General features: G+C 44.0%; 1 protein-coding gene across 1 annotated transcript in view; it reads right to left on the minus strand.

Moving 5' to 3' along the window:
* Positions 1-2,697: 2,697 nt before the first annotated feature.
* cstpp1 (centriolar satellite-associated tubulin polyglutamylase complex regulator 1) overlaps positions 2,698-18,801 on the minus strand; it is a 431,022-nt gene continuing 414,918 nt past the window's right edge. Inside the window, exons 8-9 of the mRNA XM_070899677.1 lie at positions 18,385-18,448; positions 2,698-7,240 (exon numbers count right to left, since the gene is read on the minus strand). Coding sequence (XP_070755778.1) covers positions 7,081-7,240; positions 18,385-18,448 — 224 coding nt within the window. The 3' untranslated portion in view covers positions 2,698-7,080. The remainder of the gene's footprint in view (positions 7,241-18,384; positions 18,449-18,801) is intronic.

Here is an 18,801-nt window from a genome sequence, read left to right on the forward strand (position 1 = left end):
GCCACTAATTTTGGGCCCTTAGACAAGTGTGGATTAATTAAGGAAAACCAGCATAGATTTATTAAAGACAAATCGTGTTTAACTAAATTAATTGAATTTTTTGATGAAGTAATGGAGAGGGTTGATGAGGGCAATGCGGTTGATGTAGTGTACATGGATTTCCAAAAGGTGTTTGATAAAGTGCCACATAATAATCTTGCCAGCAAAGTTGAAGCCCATGGAATAAAAGGGACAGTAGCACCATGGATACGAAATATGCTAAGTGACAGGAAACAGAGAGTAGTGCCGAACAGTTGTTTTCCGGACTGGAGGAAGGTATATAGTGGTGTTTCCCAGGGGTCGGATCTAGGACCACTGCTTTTCTTGATATATATTAATGACTTGGACTTGGGTGTACAGGGCACAATTTCAAAATTTGCAGATGACACAAAACATGGAAGCATAGTGAACAATGAGAAATGATAAACTTCAAGAGGACATAACCAGGCTGGTGGCATGGGCGGACACGTAGCAGATGAAATTTAATGCAGAAAAGTGCGAAGTGATACATTTTGGTAGAAAGAACGAAGAGAGGCAATATTAACTAATGGGTACAACTTTAAACGGGTGCAGGAACAGAGAAACCTGGAGGTATATGTGCACCAATCGTTGAAGGTGGCAGGGCAGGTTGAGAAAGCGGTTAAAAAAGCATACGGGATCCTGGGCTTTTTAAATAGAGGCATAAAGTACAGGAAGTAATGATGAACCTTTATAAAACACTGGTTTGGCCACAACTGGAGTATTGTGTCCAACTCTGGGCACCGTTCTTTAGGAAGGATTGAAGGTCCTTGAGAGGTTGCAGAGGCGTAAATGAACCGAATTTCTCCCCTAAAAGACTGTTCAGTCCATCTGGTTGATCCAAAGAATTAATAGCCCTCAATTACTCTCTTTCAAATATCAATTCCCCCTTAATGTTTTCCACGCTATCTGCCTACATTGCTTTCTTGGACATTCTGTCCCACTTGCTCCACCCTCTGTATAAAGTAGTTAAATCTAAGTGGCTCCTTCCCCTTTCTAAGCAGATGCCAGTGTTCCCTGCTTCTATAGTTTGTGGCAATTGCAAAAGTATTACTGGAGTTCAATTTATTTATCCCCTTAAGGATCTTGAATATTATCTCTCCTAAACCCTTTTTTCTTCCAAGGAAATAATCCTAGTTCTTCTGCCTCTTCTTATAGATATTAGTTTGGTTGCCCCTTTTGCAGAGTCTCCTATGCTTGCTGTTGTACAGCCACTAGAGTTCTACACAGTGCTCATAGTGTGTAGTTTGCAATACGGTACAGAAAGAACACTTCGTGCCAGCTCCTTGTTAGAGCAATCCACAGCACATATCAGCCATGGGTCAGTTTGCTGCACTCTCGCCTTTGCGAGAGTATCAGGGGGCAGATGAGGAGACATTTTTTTAATGCAGCGAGTTGTGATGATTACGAACGCACTACCTGAAAGGGCGCTGGAAGCAGATTCAATAATAACTTTCATAAAGGATATAGCGGTGAGAGATCGTGGCGGAGGTGCGGCGAATGTTTGTGGCGGAGGAGCGGTGAGAGACCGTGGCAGAGGTGCGGCAAATGAGGGTATGGGGCCCAGAAGATCCGAAGGCCCAGGGGCAGCACGGGCCAGCCCACACTGTGATGTGTGCGCAATAGGTCCATACACCAGAGCAGGTCTCCAGTCGTCCTGATTAACTCTTGCCACTGGATAAAGGCCTAGTTCTGTCAAGCCCATGTGGTGGCTGATGTGCAACGATCACTACATGTTAAAAAAATCCACGCACAGGCATCTTCCACCCTTGCAACTGGAGTTCAGGACTGGAATATCGGGTCCTTCATTGAAACATCTGTGAACTCATGTGGAAGCAAGTCATCCTCGTTCGAGGAACCGCCTATGAGTGAGTGAGTGAGTGACACAGTGCTCCAAGTGTGACCATACCAGGGCCGTGCATTGCTTCTGCCTCGTTTCCTTTTTCCTCTATACTAATTTTTTCAAGTTTCATTTTATGTATCGATTTCAAACTTGCACATATTAACTGTCCCCTATCTAGGCATAACTGTTACAGGTTTGTTCACATATAGTACTATGTTATTTTGTAGGTTCTGGTCTCCTTAACATGTTCGTGTAAAGGGTGGCTAAGCTTGTGCCAGTTGTGACAAATTATTTAGTTTACATAAAGGTCGCACTTGCATCTATTTTCTAATATGCTCATTCAGAACAATACATTCATACTTCAAGTAATGAAGACATGTTCCACATATTGCACCAAGTAACAGTATTAGGAAAAAAATCTTTGTTAATGCATGGTTTGCTTTCCAATAAACTGCACATTTAATTTCTAGTGTAAATTCTGCCAATGTTGATAAAGTTGACGACTTGAAATTTTTCTGGTTTACTTTGTTGCCGTATTGAAACCTGGTCAGTATGTGACATTGTGCTAGTGGAGTATGCCATTTCTCTTCACCGTATGCAGTGTGACTTAAGTTAACTCAACATTTGTCTTAAAGGCATTTCTAGTTCACTGGTGTAAAAGATTTACCAGGGAATTGGAACTGGACAACTAAAGTAACTGGGTGTAAGAATTACCAGCGCGATCTAATGTTGTTTATTTTTCTAAATCATGTGTGATAAAAATTAAGGAAAAAAAGACAAGAGGAAATACAATGATGGCTATTGGCCACATTAAGCTTTATTTCCAGATCGTTCAGCGTTTTCTTGGAGAAAGTAAATAGGCTGTGATAACAAAATGTAGGAATGGATATCTGAACGGTCACAAATCATCTGCACATTGATGCTAAAAGTAGCAAATATGATAACTAAATGTAGGGACCAGCACTTAGAGCTAGTAGTAAGAGTTGATGAAAAATCTGCGATAATAGATGATGGTCATCAAAAGCCTTCCTATAATGTTGGACAGCAGTTGCACCAGCAATTAACATGTTAAGTGTATAAATAGATTTACAGATACAAGTCCAAAGAAGTAGCTATGAAAAAGATGTAAAAACAGTGGAAAGGATTTTGAGAAGAACATAGACAGTTCTAGATTTTATACCATTAACTATTAAGAGTCAATAGGGCCAAAACTGCCCCACTCCTTAAGGCCTGTTACCGCCGCAAATCGGTGGCCACGCTGCGGAGTGGAGCGACCGGCGACTTTTCGTGGAATGGCCGCTGATAGCCCAATTGCCCTTCCGAGATTTCCCGGCGTGCCCCGATTTCACCCCCTCTCCCCGCTGCTGCCAATCCGTGTTAAGTGCGTCATCACCGTGCGCACCACCGATCTTCCCCTCCCCTCCCCGATGGCGACATTCCTCTCTGAAAATCCTTGGCTCACCTGACGGTGTCCAAACCTGTTTTTTCCCAGTGGTCCAGGGCTGTGGCCTTCTGCAACGGCAGTGCGGCTCCCCTTAAAAGGCAGGATGCACTGCCGCTGCCGCCATGATTTTTTTGTTGGCCGACTGCCGTTTCGGCCCGACAATTATGCCCCCGAGTTCAGCCGGGTTGGCAGCCTGGCACCCGCTCTTGGGTACCATGCCGCTGGCCCTGTCGAAACCCTTCCTGGGGCCGAAGTTTTAAAATCGTGAAAGCTCTCCCCTTTAAGTGAAGATGAGAGCCGTGGTGATGCGGCCCTCCCCGTTAACGGAAGGGGAGGGGCGTTGAAACACGTCAGCGCTACGTGGAGAGGCCACGTAGCACTGCCGATCCCACTTGAGTGGCGCCCCGAATACCGCCCCAATGGTAAGTGGAGTGCGGGCAACTATGCTCCACCGCCTGTGAGGGACGGTAACCCCAATTTCATTGCCAGGGCGGGGCATCCGTGCCGGGCCCAGGAAGTCCCTCCCCAGCTGGGTTACCACCCCCAGATGAGGCGCTGGAGAATTTCTCTCCCAAAATCTTACATTATACAGCAGCAGAAACAAGCAGCAACCGTGTAGCCTGATTCAACGATTCAATTTAAAATGTGGAAGCCCAGTTGTTTTGTTTTTACCATGTATTTCGCTGTAAAAGTGAATTTTCCTCCTAACCCTCAGAACTGCACTCAGATCAGTTGCTTTTAACCACATGAAAGTTGCCAATTACTTTCAAGCATAAGTTCATATGATTTAGGCAACATAAACTTTGGTAGACAATACGTAGGTAGTTAAACTGGCTACCAAAAGTGAATAAATAAATCAATTTCTTGTGTTAAATGGCTAGATTCCATTTATTCCTTCCAAATTTTCTTTTTATTCAATAAACTAAGTTTTTTTTAATGAATTACACCTCAGCTTATATTTTACTGGGAGAATTTTGTACAAATCTGTAACATAACATTTTGCAGCATTTCCATTACTGGCACCACTTGCACTGTGGACTTCTGGTTGCAAAATGCCCTTCATTTAGGCCCTTTACTAATCATCAAACAGTTCATCAAATCTCATCTAGGATGGATTTCAAACTAGGTTGACAGGTTTGCAAGTATTTGGGAATTATTTACGATCAATCTAAATTCAGGGTTTATATTCAGAATAAAGTTGTTTCCTCCTCCAGCCATAAACCCTCCGAGATCGCTGCACTCCTCCAATTGTGGCCTCTTGTACATCCCTGATTTTTATCGCTCCTTCATTAGTGGCCATGCCTTGAGCTGCCTCGGCCCTAAGCCCTGGAATTTCCCCCATATACCTCTCTGCCCCTCTCTTCTCCTTTAAGATACTCCTTAAAGCCTACTTCTTTGACTAAGCTTTTGCACACTTGTCTTAATATCTCCTATATGACTTGGTACCAAATTTTGTTGGCTGCATATAGTGACACCACTATTCCCAGCCAGAATGGAGATAATTGGGTAATTCCCCCGTCAATCACCATTGAGAAACACAGCTACTTAGAAGTTGCAAGCTGCTTTTTATAAACTCATCAAAGCTGGAAATATAGAAACATAGGAACAGGAATAGGCCATTCAGACCCTCGAGCCTGTTCGACCATTCGGTCAGATCATGGTTGATCCATATCCCTCAATACCCTTGCCTAACAAAAAACTGTTGATCCCAATCTTGAAAATTACAATTGACCTAGCATCCACAGTCTTTTGGGGGGAAGAATTCTAAATTTCCACTATTCTTTGTGTGAAAAAGTGCTTCCTAATTTCACACTTAAATGGTCTATCTTTAATTTTAAGATTGTGCCCTGGTGTTGTGGATTCCCCCACCAGAAGAAATAGCTTCGCTCTATCTATCCTGCAAATTCTTTGATCATTTTCAACACTTCAATTAGATCACACCTCAGTCTTCTAAACTCAAGGGAATACAAACCAAGTTTATGTAACTTGTCCTCATAATTTAATGTTTTAAACCCTAGTATAATTCTCGTGAATCTGCACTATTCCTGCTTCAAGGCCAATATATCCTTCCTGAGGTGTGGTGTCCAAAACTGAACTCACTACTCCATGTGGTGTCTGACCAAGGCTTTGTACAAGTGAAGCACAACTTTCTACTCTTTGTAGTACAGCCCCCTTGAGATAAAGACCAGTATCACCTACATCTGTCTTTAATGGACCCGCATTCCCCTTTCCCACTCTCACTTAATATAACTCTTAATAAAAACTTTTACTGTTGGCTTTCATTATCTCTTGGGAGTTTCTATTGATACTCCCTTTTGCACCACATTACTAGCTTTGTACCTCTTTGTTGAATTTATAGCTCTCCCAATCTATTGGATTTTCACTTTCCCTTGCATTTGTGAAAGCCTTTTCATTTAGCTTAATACAGTCTCTTACCTCACTTGTTGACCATGAATGTTGAACTGCACAAGTGGAGCTTTTGCTTTCTAGGGACATGTACTAGTTTTGTATTTTACCAAATCTTCCTTGAAAATGTATCACTGTTTATCTGTAGGTTTTCCCATGAAAAAGCTCAGCCCAGTTTACCGTGGTCAGTTAAATTCTCAAGGAAAGTCACCCCACCCTTTCACACCCTGCCAATAACACTCCATAATGAGTACAAACATAAGTATATACTTAACTAAGATACTTTTGTCTTTTTTTCCCAAAATGAACTTTAACCATGTAAGACTTTTGAAACAATTTATTTATTGTTAGAGACAGCAGATTACGCTTTTTACCATTCCCCTATCCAATTTTTTCACTTCTTCTGTGGTGATAATTGTTGCCGGGACCCAGAAGCCCTTGTATACCTCTTCTTTTTCACGTATAGCCCGAGAGAATGATATTCAACTATGGAGGGCATCACAGCTGAAACCAACCCCGTCATCACCTGATAGCTGCACGATGGTTGAGTTAGTTACTGTGCTAGAAATTCTTCACATTTCAACAATCTGCCTTGACCGTAAGACAAGTAATCTGATGTTTAATAGGTCTGTATTGACACTATATCCAGGAGCATCTTGGATTGGGCCTGATTGAGATGCATCATCATTGGGTTCCAGATTCAGGCTGTGAGGACTCATTCCACTGTGACTCTTAACTTCAGTCAAAAAAAAAACATGACCTTATTTTCCAGGCTACAGTGGAGCCAAGATTATTGGCACTCCAGTTACAGTGCTACCTTCCCTTTTTTTATAAACTGAAAAGTCTGAGTTTTATATTCTAGCTGAAGTAGACAGCCAGAAATAGCTTCTACTATTTGTTCCTATCAAGTTAAGGGACATCACTGCAAGGAATAGAATAGATTAGGTGCACAGTACAGCTTCCTTAACCATTTACTTTAGCCTCCCTCACCACTGCAACAGCACAATATTTCTATTTCCCAAACAAGCCAACCTGAAGGATTCACTGAGTGAGACTGCTGCATAGTTTTTCTTTTGGGCAATTTTTGTTTCAGTTGCACCCCTAATAGGATCTGGGCTGAGACGACCCAAAATCAATTCTCTAAAAGTGGCAGAAAGAGACAATTTTCATCCCATCAATCCAATTTAGATTCAAACCAAGGTTTCAAAAGTGAAAGGGAAGTGCACAAACTCACTATTTTACCCGCACCAAACAATGTAACAAAGTAAAATTAAAGGTAACTATCTTATAATGAGACATGACAATAATAACAGCAAACAAAGATGGGCAGTTAATTTTCAGAGGAATCGGTTTCTTCGGTTGAGCCATCACTCTCAATGTCCACTTTCTTGCGCTGAGGGAGAGTCTTGCGATGAGTGACTTTTCTGATTGGTTCTTTCTGTGTGAGTGTCGGAGTACTGGAGGTTGCATTACTGAGTATGTGATCAATTCTGCAGACAGACAAACATATAGATTAAACATTTGCAATAAAATGTCAGTCACCATATCTTGCTAAAGGTATCTTCATTGATCTCTGCCTCTTGAATAGACAGCCTAAACTATGCTATGTGAAGCTGAACGAAACCAAACCATGAAAAGCTGGAGGAATAGTGTTAGGAATTGCTAATTAAGGCTATTTCTGGTCACTTTAATAATTTGGTTCGACTGTAAATCAATCTGGTGGGTATATTGTGTTTAATTAGAGTTTAAGATAGAATATAACACATCAGTTATATAGCAAAAACGTACGACTGTGACAAGCAGCTGATACCAATCTCAATCAGACAAACGGCTGGCACATGTGAGCAGTTCTCTGGCTTGCCGCCTCTCTTTTTCCCTCAAAGAGCAATCGACCAGGCTGTTACTTTTATTACATTCTTAGGGTTGGACCTGGAATGGGATATGACAACACCTTTTGGCCTGTTGAGGTTCTTTGTCTACTCTTGGTGATAAAGACTCACCCTGAAGGAAGGGTCTTTACAACTATTATGCATCTTTCTTGTTTATGGTTTTGAAGGTTAATCCATCCATCTGGACCCCTCTTATCTCGGCAGGCCCTGTTCCCTCATAGCTATAGTCTCTTATCTCATCCTGCCTTGTCCTCCTGGTGTATTCTCAAACAAAATCTTGGGTCATTAAAAGAGAGGCCCTTTGTTCAAACTGTCTTACTCCAGTCGGTTGCCATGGAAACGCTTAACTCCCATCTCTAATACATGTCTTTTATACTAATTAACTTTTAATTCGTTATACAAACTCCAAATTCTATCTTCACATTCTAATTAGTTATGAGTAACAATGGAAGAAACATTAGGTTGGGCCTTCATTGGGCAAATTAAAGACCAATTCAAAATGTTATGCATCCTCTAATCTAATTCATTAAAAACACTGTCTGAGCCAAGTCTTCCAGAAAGGTGAAACTTCATTCTCGGACAGATATAGCTTATACATTAATCTTTTACTTGCCTCGAGCAGAAACATACAATCATTATACACAGTGTTATTTTCAGGTAACCCTAATTTCTAACAGTAATCTGACAATTTTTATCTCCAAACTTGGATCATGAGATTAAATTATGAAATTACTTTCATAGTAAATGTTTAAAATCCACCAATTTATGGGATTGAATAAATACATAACCTAAATGTCACACTGTTCTCTTGCAGATTTAACAAAGTGAACAGCAGATACTGCAATCATGATGAGGTTTCTCCTGGAGACTTCAATACTCTTAACAGGCAACGTTTTACACTACATTTTCTTACCAAATTTTATTTTTCAATGTTTTTTTAAACCATCTGTGCCACAGAACATGAAAATCTGCATATTCCAGAGACAGAATGACAAGGATAATAGGACATAGTTCAGTGCAAGGAAATTAATTATGAGGGCTGCAGTGCCACTGTGCTCCTACTGGTGGGAGCAGTGACATGTAATAGGCCCGTACCATCAGCAGCAAGAACTCAGTAACACTGCAGCTTTTTGTGAAAAGTACTTCTAAACCCATTTGATGAACATAAAGCAATGTTTTAAAATGTGAAGCTTGGTTGGACCTAAAAATGAAGGTGTCTACAGCAAACCGGTTTCTTCAAGGAATAGTATCGAAAATTCTCACTTAAATTTGTAATGGTTTTGTGCTTATCTAGACAAGGAATGAACATCAGTACCAAGCATTCCCGGGTGAGATATGACACAGCTGGATGCACAGCACAATTCTCAGTACTCCGCAACAACAATATGGCCGTACCACAGCCTCTCATAGAAAACGACAGCTAATCAGTCTGAGCTGGACTTGGACTGAAATCCCAGAACTGAAAGGGAATCCAGTTTGCTTGAGTCCTCCTTTAAAGCTTACTTTTAAATCATCAAACAAGCACATTTTTTTAGCACATCTTATGTAAAAGATAAAGGGCCCAAATTTGGTCAAAGCTAAGGCCCGCCCATTTCTCGGCGGTCCCCGGGTGGAACGTACCTTTTTGCTGCCCGCTGCCGCTGGGGTTAGTCGGGAGCGAGTTTCGCTGCGGTTGTGTCGGCGGCAGTGGGTGTGAGCGGGCGGCGGCGGCAGTGGGTGCTAGGTGCAAGCCTCGCGACTCAGCAAACATCGGAGGCCGTGCACCGCGCATGCGCGAGACTTGGTTTTTTTGTGGCTTCCTCTGTGCAATGACATCACTTTTGCCATGATTAGGACTGATGGCACAGCTGCATGTGCTCATAAAAGCCGTGCACTCACTTTTCAGTTGGAGAGGGGGTCAGTTTTGGAGAGAGAGAGAGATACAAATTGATCATCAGCCATCCATGAAGGAAAGTAATAATGAGTGGAAAAAAAAGCTTCCAAGAAGTCTGATGGAGCCAAGCTCAGAGCTCCTTGGTTTAATGATGACGAGCTGGAGGAACTTGTATGCGAGGTGGAGCGCCGGTATAAAGACCTCACCCGGGATGGTCGTGGCAAGCCTCCACCGCCCCAATACAGACGCATTTGGAGGGAGATCGGTGAGGCTGTGACCTCAGTGGGCAACATTGTGTGGGATGGAGACCAGTGTCGTAAACGATGGAACGATGTGGTGGCATCAGCAAGAGTGAGTAGACATTTATTGGACCACTCCCGTGCAACTCCAAAACTTCTGTGCCGGTTGTGTCTGTGCGTATGAGCTGAATGAGCAAAAGGGGCAAAAGCTGCACCTGTTTCTTTCTGCAGAAGGAAAGAACATCCAAGGCATCGAGCCTGAGTGCCACGGGAGGGGGCCCAACAGACGTCATCAAGTTGAGCAGCCTAGAGGAGCGTGCTTTGGCCTTAGTGGGTGACCACCGCCATGCCACCACAAAGGGTGATGCAGATCCCGTGCTGGAGCATGGTAAGCTTATAGTAAACTCCAGTCTGTATCACGTTCATGTCATGAAAGGTCATGCAATGTTAAGCCAAATGCCTTTTAACGCACAGTGTGTCGGCCATTAATGGTGTGCTCATGTGGCAATGGAACTCCTTGAAGTAAGAATGTGAAATGTAACGGCTCACATGTCAGCTTGACCATCCTCACCCCCCAGCTATACACTGAAATGTGGTCCTCTACTTGCAGATGTTGAATTGGACAGCATGGAGGATTAATTAGCAATCTCGTTGTGCGAGGCCCCCTTGGGGAAGAGTGACCATAATATGGTGGAATTCTGCATTAGGATGGAGAATAAAACAGTTAATTCAGAGACCATGGTCCAGAACTTAAAGAAGGGTAACTTTGAAGGTATGAGGCGTGAATTGGCTAGGATAGATTGGCGAATGATACTGAAGGGGTTGACTGTGGATGGGCAATGGCAGACATTTAGAGACCGCATGGATGAACTACAACAATTGTACATTCCTGTCTGGCGTAAAAATAAAAAAGGGAAGGTGGCTCAACCGTGGCTATCAAGGGAAATCAGGGATAGTATTAAAGCCAAGGAAGTGGCATACAAATTGGCCAGAAATAGCAGCGAACCCTGGGACTGGGAGAAATTTAGAACTCAGCAGAGGAGGACAAAGGGTTTGATTAGGGCAGGGAAAATGGAGTACGAGAAGAAGCTTGCAGGGAACATTAAGACGGATTGCAAAAGTTTCTATAGATATGTAAAGAGAAAAAGGTTAGTAAAGACAAACGTAGGTCCCCTGCAGTCAGAATCAGGGGAAGTCATAACGGGGAACAAAGAAATGGCGGACCAATTGAACAAGTACTTTGGTTCGGTATTCACTGAGGAGGACACAAACAACCTTCCGGATATAAAAGGGGTCGGAGGGTCTAGTAAGGAGGAGGAACTGAGGGAAATCCTTATTAGTCGGGAAATTGCGTTGGGGAAATTGATGGGATTGAAGGCCGATAAATCCCCAGGGCCTGGTGGACTGCATCCCAGAGTACTTAAGGAGGTGGCCTTGGAAATAGTGGATGCATTGACAGTCATTTTCCAACATTCCATTGACTCTGGATCAGTTCCTATGGAGTGGAGGGTAGCCAATGTAACCCCACTTTTTAAAAAAGGAGGGAGAGAGAAAACAGGGAATTATAGACCGGTCAGCCTGACATCGGTAGTGTGTAAAATGATGGAATCAATTATTAAGGATGTCATCGCAGTGCATTTGGAAAGAGGTAATATGATAGGTCCAAGTCAGCATGGATTTGTGAAAGGGAAATCATGCTTGACAAATCTTCTGGAATTTTTTGAGGATGTTTCCAGTAGAGTGGACAAGGGAGAACCAGTTGATGTGGTATATTTGGACTTTCAGAAGGCTTTCGACAAGGTCCCACACAAGAGATTAATGTGCAAAGTTAAAGCACATGGGATTGGGGTAGTGTGCTGACATGGATTGAGAACTGGTTGTCAGACAGGAAGCAAAGAGTAGGAGTAAATGGGGACTTTTCAGAATGGCAGGCAGTGACTACTGGGGTACCGCAAGGTTCTGTGCTGGGGCCCCAGCTGTTTACACTGTACATTAATGATTTAGACGAGGGGATTAAATGTAGTATCTTCAAATTTGCGGATGACACTAAGTTGGGTGGCAGTGTGAGCTGCGAGGAGGATGCTATGAGACTGCAGAGCGACTTGGATAGGTTAGGTGAGTGGGCAAATGCATGGCAGATGAAGTATAATGTGGATAAATGTGAGGTTATCCACTTTGGTGGTAAAAACAGAGAGACAGACTATTATCTGAATGGTGACAGATTAGGAAAAGGGGAGGTGCAAAGAGACCTGGGTGTCATGGTACATCAGTCATTGAAGGTTGGCATGCAGGTACAGCAGGCGGTTAAGAAAGCAAATGGCATGTTGGCCTTCATAGCGAGGGGATTTGAGTACAGGGGCAGGGAGGTGTTGCCACAATTGTACAGGGCCTTGGTGAGGCCACACCTGGAGTATTGTGTACAGTTTTGGTCTCCTAACCTGAGGAAAGACATTCTTGCTATTGAGGGAGTGCAGCGAAAGTTCACCAGACTGATTCCCGGGATGGCGGGACTGACCTATCAAGAAAGACTGAATCAACTGGGCTTGTATTCACTGGAGTTCAGAAGAATGAGAGGGGACCTCATAGAAACGTTTAAAATTCTGACGGGGTTAGACAGGTTAGATGCAGGAAGAATGTTCCCAATGTTGGGGAAGTCCAGAACCAGGGGACACAGTCTAAGGATAAGGGGGAAGCCATTTAGGACCGAGATGAGGAGAAATTTCTTCACCCAGAGAGTGGTGAACCTGTGGAATTCTCTACCACAGAAAGTTGTTGAGGCCAATTCACTAAATATATTAAAAAAGGAGTTAGATGAAGTCCTTACTACTAGGGGGATCAAGGGGTATGGCGAGAAAGCAGGAATGGGGTACTGAAGTTGCATGTTCAGCCATGAACTCATTGAATGGCGGTGCAGGCTAGAAGGGCCGAATGGCCTACTCCTGCACCTATTTTCTATGTTTCTATGTACCCCATCCACCTCAGGCACACCAAGACCGAGTGTGATACCAACGTCTCCCAAACCGACGTTATCACCAGGCCAACACACCAGCTCCTTCCTCCACCCCCCAAACCCCCACCCCAGATTACCCATATTCATCACACCCACCTCAGCCACCCAGAGTCACGAAGACCAGGAGGGAGAAGTGCCAGTATCCGAACCACTTGAGGTCGAGGAGGTGGATGGGGAGGACTCCAGCCTCCTGACGTGTGTGCCACCTGTCCGGCCAACATCGGTGTCGGGGTCCGATTTCTTAGGATTCGAGTCGGACGAAGCAGGAACAAGTGCTGGGAGGCGCAGAGGTCGTGCCAGAAAATCCACCAAGCTGCAAGCACCCAGGATGATAAGAACATAAGAAATAGGAGCAGGAGTAGGCCATATGGCCCCTCAAGCCTGTTCCGCCATTTAATACGATCATGGCTGATCCGATCATGGACTCAGGTCCACTTCCCTGCCCGTTCCCCATAACCCCTTATCGTTTAAGAAACTGTCTATTTCTGTCTTAAATTTATTCAATGTCCCAGCTTCCACAGCTCTCTGAGGCAGCGAATTCCACAGATTTACAACCCTCTGAGAGAAGAAATTTCTCCCCATCTCAGTTTTAAATGGGCGGCCCTTTATTCTAAAATTATGCCCCCTAGTTCTAGTCTCCCCTATCAGTGGAAACATCCTCTCTGCATCCACCTTGTCAAGCCTCCTCAAGCCTCCTCATAATCTTATATGTTTCGATAAGATCACCTCTCATTCTTCTGAATTCCAATGAGTAGAAGCTCAACCTACTCAACCTTTCCTCATAAGTCAACCCCCTCATCTCCAGAATCAACCTAGTGAACCTTCTCTGAACTGCCTCCAAAGCAAGTATATCCTTTCGTAAATGTGGAAACCAAAACTGCACGCAGAATTCCAGGAGTGGCCTCACCAATACCTTGTATAACTGTAGCAAGACTTCCCTGCTGTTATACTCTATCCCCTTTGCAATAAAAGCCAAGATTCCATTGACCTTCCTGATCACTTGCTGTACCTGCATACTATCCTTTTGTGTTTCATGCACAAGTCCCCCCAGGTCCCGCTGTATTGCAGCACTTTGCAATCTTTCTCCATTTAAATAATAACTTGCTCTTTGATTTTTTTTCTGCCAAAGTGCATGACCTCACACTTTCCAACATTATACTCCACCTGCAAAATTTCTGCCCACTCACTTAGCCGGTCTATGTTCTTTTGCAGATTTTTTGGGTCCTCCTCATACAAAGATGGGAGGAAAAGTAATGTAGCGACAGCAAACTTGGCTACGTTACACTCGATCTCTTCTTCCAAGTCGTTAATATAGATTATAAATAGTTGGGGTCCCAGCACTGATCCCTGCGGCACCCCGCTAGTTACTGATTGACAACCAGAGAATGAACCATTTATCCCGACTCTCTGTTTTCTGTTAGTTAGCCAATCCTCTATCCATGCCAATATATTACCCCCAACCCCGTGAACTTTTATCTTGTGCAGTAACCTTTTATGTGGCACCTTGTCAAATGCCTTCTGGAAGTCCAAATCTACTACATCCACTGGTCCCCCTTTATCCACCCTGTTCATTACATCCTCAAAGAATTCCAGCAAATTTGTCAAACATGACTTCCCCTTCATAAATCCATGCTGACTCTGCCTGACAGAATTTTGCTTTTCCAAATGTCCTGCTACTGCTTCGTTAATAATGGACTCCAACATTTTCCCAACCAGAGATATTAAGCAAACTGGTCTATAGTTTCCTGCTTTTTGTCTGCCTCCTTCTTTAAAAAATGGCGTTACATTTGCAGTTTTCCAATCTGCTGGGACCTCCCCAGAATCCAGGGAATTTTGGTAAATTACAACCAATGCATCCACAATCCCTGCTGCTACTTCTCTTAAGACCCTGGGATGCAAGCCATCAGGTCCAGGGGATTTATCTGCCTTTAGTCCCATTATCTTATTGAGTACCACCTCATTAATGATTGTGATTGTGTTAAGTTCCTACCCCCCTATTGCCCCTTAACTGTTGGAATATTGTTAGTGTCCTCTACCAGAAAGACTGATACAAAATCTTTGTTCAGAGTTTCTGCCATCTCCATGTTTCCTATTACTAATTCCCCGGTCTTGTCCTCTAAGGGACCAACATTTACTTTAGCCACTCTTTTCCTTTTTATATACCTATAGAAACTCTTGCTATGTTTTTATATTTCGTGCTAGTTTACTTTCGTAGTCTATCTTCCCTTTCTTAATCCTTTTTTTAGTCATTCTTTGCTGGCTTTTAAAAGCTTCCCAATCTTCTGTCCTCCCACTAGTTTTGGCCACTTTGTGTGCCCTTGTTTTTAATTGGATACCGTCCTTTATTTCTTTAGTTAGCCACAATGATGCAACAATCCGATAGGGTGGAGGACAGCTCGCAGCAATTCAAGAAATGGTCCAGCTATCGAGGACGAGCGTGGAACTAGGTTGAGATGTGCTGCAGACCATGGCTGGGATAGCTGCCAGCATCGCCACCTTTGCTGAGCAGCATACTGCCAGTATGAAGCAGCTCATTAGTGCGGTTGAGGCGAGCGATGGCTTCTGGCCATGTGATGCAACCCCGAGCCCACACTATCGAGGCCGACAGATCCCAACGAGGTCAAAGATGTCGGCGCCTTCAATCACGCCCCCAAGACGAATACGTCAGCAGCGCTCCGGCTGCCCTTCTGCACAATGTGATGGAGCACAGGGGGTGAGGGGCAGGGGTGCGGCTCGCCTTAGTAATGGCGGAACTATGAAGAGGACGATAAGCCTCACATCGGGGTGGGGGGGGGGGGGAGCGGTGGGGTGGTAGTGGTTAGAGGGTTGGGTGTTGGTGGTGGATATGTTCTTTACTCCTCATTAAGTTCTGGCCGTTATTTCAAATGGGTCATTGTCAATGTCACTTGACTGGTCTCGGAACAACTGTACATATGTTGGATTCAATTATTTGCATGTTCTGTCACTTTGGCATGCTGCACTATTCAGTACAATCACATTATTCACCCACTCTTGGTCAGTGTCTCATTTTTACATTATCTGGGGTGCATTCTGAGAAAAAGACAAATCTCCTTCAGGTGTACTGCTGTATAAGGAATCTCTTACCCTCCACATATGATGCGAATAATTAATGGCTCCTGTCATCAGGCGATTGCGATACGACAAGGGTCACCAATGCAGGAAGGCTGCCATTCAATGGGCTCAAAATTGGCCCACCTGCTTTTTTGGCCATTCACCAGAGATGCGGCGACTTTGTGGGATGAAAACGGCGCCAAAGAGATGTCACTGGATTCTGGCCGCTCTGTGGCTTCTCCCATGGCTTGGTGCGACGTGGTCTGTCGATTAGGGGGCGGAGCCAGGGCCCTGCGCGAAAAACAGTGCCGACAGCTCTCCGCATGCGCACTGGAGCGTTCACGCATGCGCAGTAGCTCCTGCGTGCTGCAGCGTGATACCCAATACATCCCGCCCCTATCCTGGGCTGAGTGGCCTGCCGCACAGGTTGGCCCGCTGCCTTCCAGGGCTAAGGCTACAACAAACAAGTTAGTGCGGGAGAGTTTGATCGGGGCGGGGAGGGGGGGGGGGGAAGTGGTGGGGTGGAGGAGGAGAGTTATGATCTGCGGGGGGTGAGTTTTGATCATGGAGGGGGGGGGGTGGGAGAGGAGAGTTTTGATCCGGGGGGCAGAGATTTGATCTTGAGGGGTGGGGGCGGTGTGTTTTGATCGGGGGGGGGCGGCGGGGAGTTGCTGATACCTGTATAGCCAGTAATTTTAAAGAGCTTACTCAAGACTTTCCCTAACCCTGTTGATGAAAATACTTTCCTACATAAGAACATAAGAATTACGAGCAGGGGCTACTTCTATTTTTTATTTGGATATTTTGAAAAAAACTTGTCTCTTTACTTCTTTTATTTTTGTAGTTTAAGCTTCCATGAATGCTTCTGTTGTAGAATAAATTAACTTTGTGAAGTTTGTCATATGATGTCCTGTATAGCTGTTTGATCCTATTCACATTCTTTAGTCAAGTCATTAGTACCTACCTGCGCTGATTTCTTAACTCTCTGCAAGGGTTTTCTGTGCGGCCACAAGTGGCCACATATGCTGGCCTAAGTTAATTTGGAGTAACTATTAGCTGTCCAAAGTGGCGTAGGTGGCTGGTAATGCCCCCTTTTGAAAAAAAACTAAACTAAACTAAAATAAATCTTAATTAATTCACTTACACTGATGCAAATTGAATGTACAAAATGGGGATTTTTAAGATACGCCAGAAAAATCAAGTTGCTCCAAAATAAATGGAGCAACTCCTGGGCAATTTTGAGCCCAATGAGAGACATTAAGGCTTGCACTTCAGTCCACTTTTTCTTAGGTCCACCATCGCGGTGTCCCACCCGATATCACATGTTCCTCAGTGACCTTGCAGTCCATTATATATCTTTTTCAGTCTTCTATTCTTGAGGTGATGCTGTTGTCACTATCAAATGCTGCAACCTGCCAGAGCATCACATGTTCTAATTTTCGCCTATTTACTCTGACAGAAGCTCATACCATCTGCGCACTCACATTCTGTCAATAACTCTGTTCTGCCTGTAATGGTCTAAAAACTCTTGTAGGGCATCTCCATTGAGCCTTTACCATCTTTTGAAACTCATTGCCGCTTCCTCTGCCACACCTTCCCTTCAACAGAGTTCTTTTCATTTACATGTCTGAACTCATTTTGTGCAGCTTCAGGTCAATCAGATCACTATTTCTGAGCCTCTGATAATGGTGCAGCATATGGGTACTACCCGGGATGTGCAGCGCTGCAACACACTGAGCGATTCTCCCCGCCGCCCGATTCACAGCCAGCTCACACCACCTTTTTACCCATGGTCCTTCTGGCGGGCGGGAGCACGATTTTAGAGGATCGTCCACGAGGAAAATCCCTGTTTTTGAGGTTCTGGCATGGGCGGGCGGCAGGAAGTTACGCCGGCGGTACTTCACCAAGGAATCTCCTGCCGGGCAGGACCCGGGCGACAGATGGATGGTTCGTGAGGAAGCTGTGAAAAAAAAAAATTTCCGGCCAGAACCTCGGTGGCTGTTGGTGGAACTCTGACCAAGTTCGGGCCCGAAGATTTGTGTCTTTTCTTGAGTAAAACATTTTCTGGCACAGAAGCCTACGGTGTTTTGGGGTCAGTAAATCAATGGGTGAACTCCATTGCAACGATTGAAGATGATCTCTGATAAGATCTCTTTTATCTGTATTCATGTCATAAACAAATAAAAAATCGATAAAGATCGGGTGGCAGCTAATATTTTTAGCGCACGCACGGCAACTGTTTGGGTCGTTCCTTTCTTCCCCGCTCCCCTACTCTGCGAGCGAGAGACCGAGGCGACCTTTGGCCTCCTTCTGAGATTAGCGCTGCAAAGAGTGAGTTACACTAGCAAATCACCGCCACACTGGTAATAATGAGTAGACAGTACCAAAATGGTGGTACTGCCTGTGCTCTCTCTGCCGGAGACCATTATCCTTGGTTGCCAATGTTACCGGCAGCTTTCCGGCGTCCCCCAATTTCTAGTCTTCATTGTCAATCAGACAGAAAGCTGGAATTATAAAATTGTAAGTGTTTAGTCGTTATTCTTTCACGTACACTTTCTCCAGCTCTTGGTCCATGTCTGAATCTATAAGAAGTTCTGCCTTACTGGGCACAATTCCTGTAAACAAAAAAAAAAATTTTTGAGATTATGATCTCAGAAATTTCTAAATTTACACATTCAAAAAAAAATAACAGTTTTAGTTTGAGTTAGGAATAGATTAAAATTATTACAATTGTTTTCCCTCGGAATGTAGATACTATTTTAAATCATTTGCATTAATGCATATAAGGCAAATACCAATTAACAGATGCTTCTGTCAGCAATATTACACTGAAATGATATCTCTGAGAAAAACAGCTATTATTAAGATTCTAATCCCACGCGCAGAGCAGCCGCTTATTTCCTGGATCACTGTTCAAATAATCCACTCCAACACAGCATTACAGACTGAAAGCATCATAGGTCACACT

Source organism: Pristiophorus japonicus, chromosome 14 (assembly GCF_044704955.1).
Source record: "Pristiophorus japonicus isolate sPriJap1 chromosome 14, sPriJap1.hap1, whole genome shotgun sequence".
Lineage (NCBI taxonomy): Eukaryota > Metazoa > Chordata > Chondrichthyes > Pristiophoridae > Pristiophorus > Pristiophorus japonicus.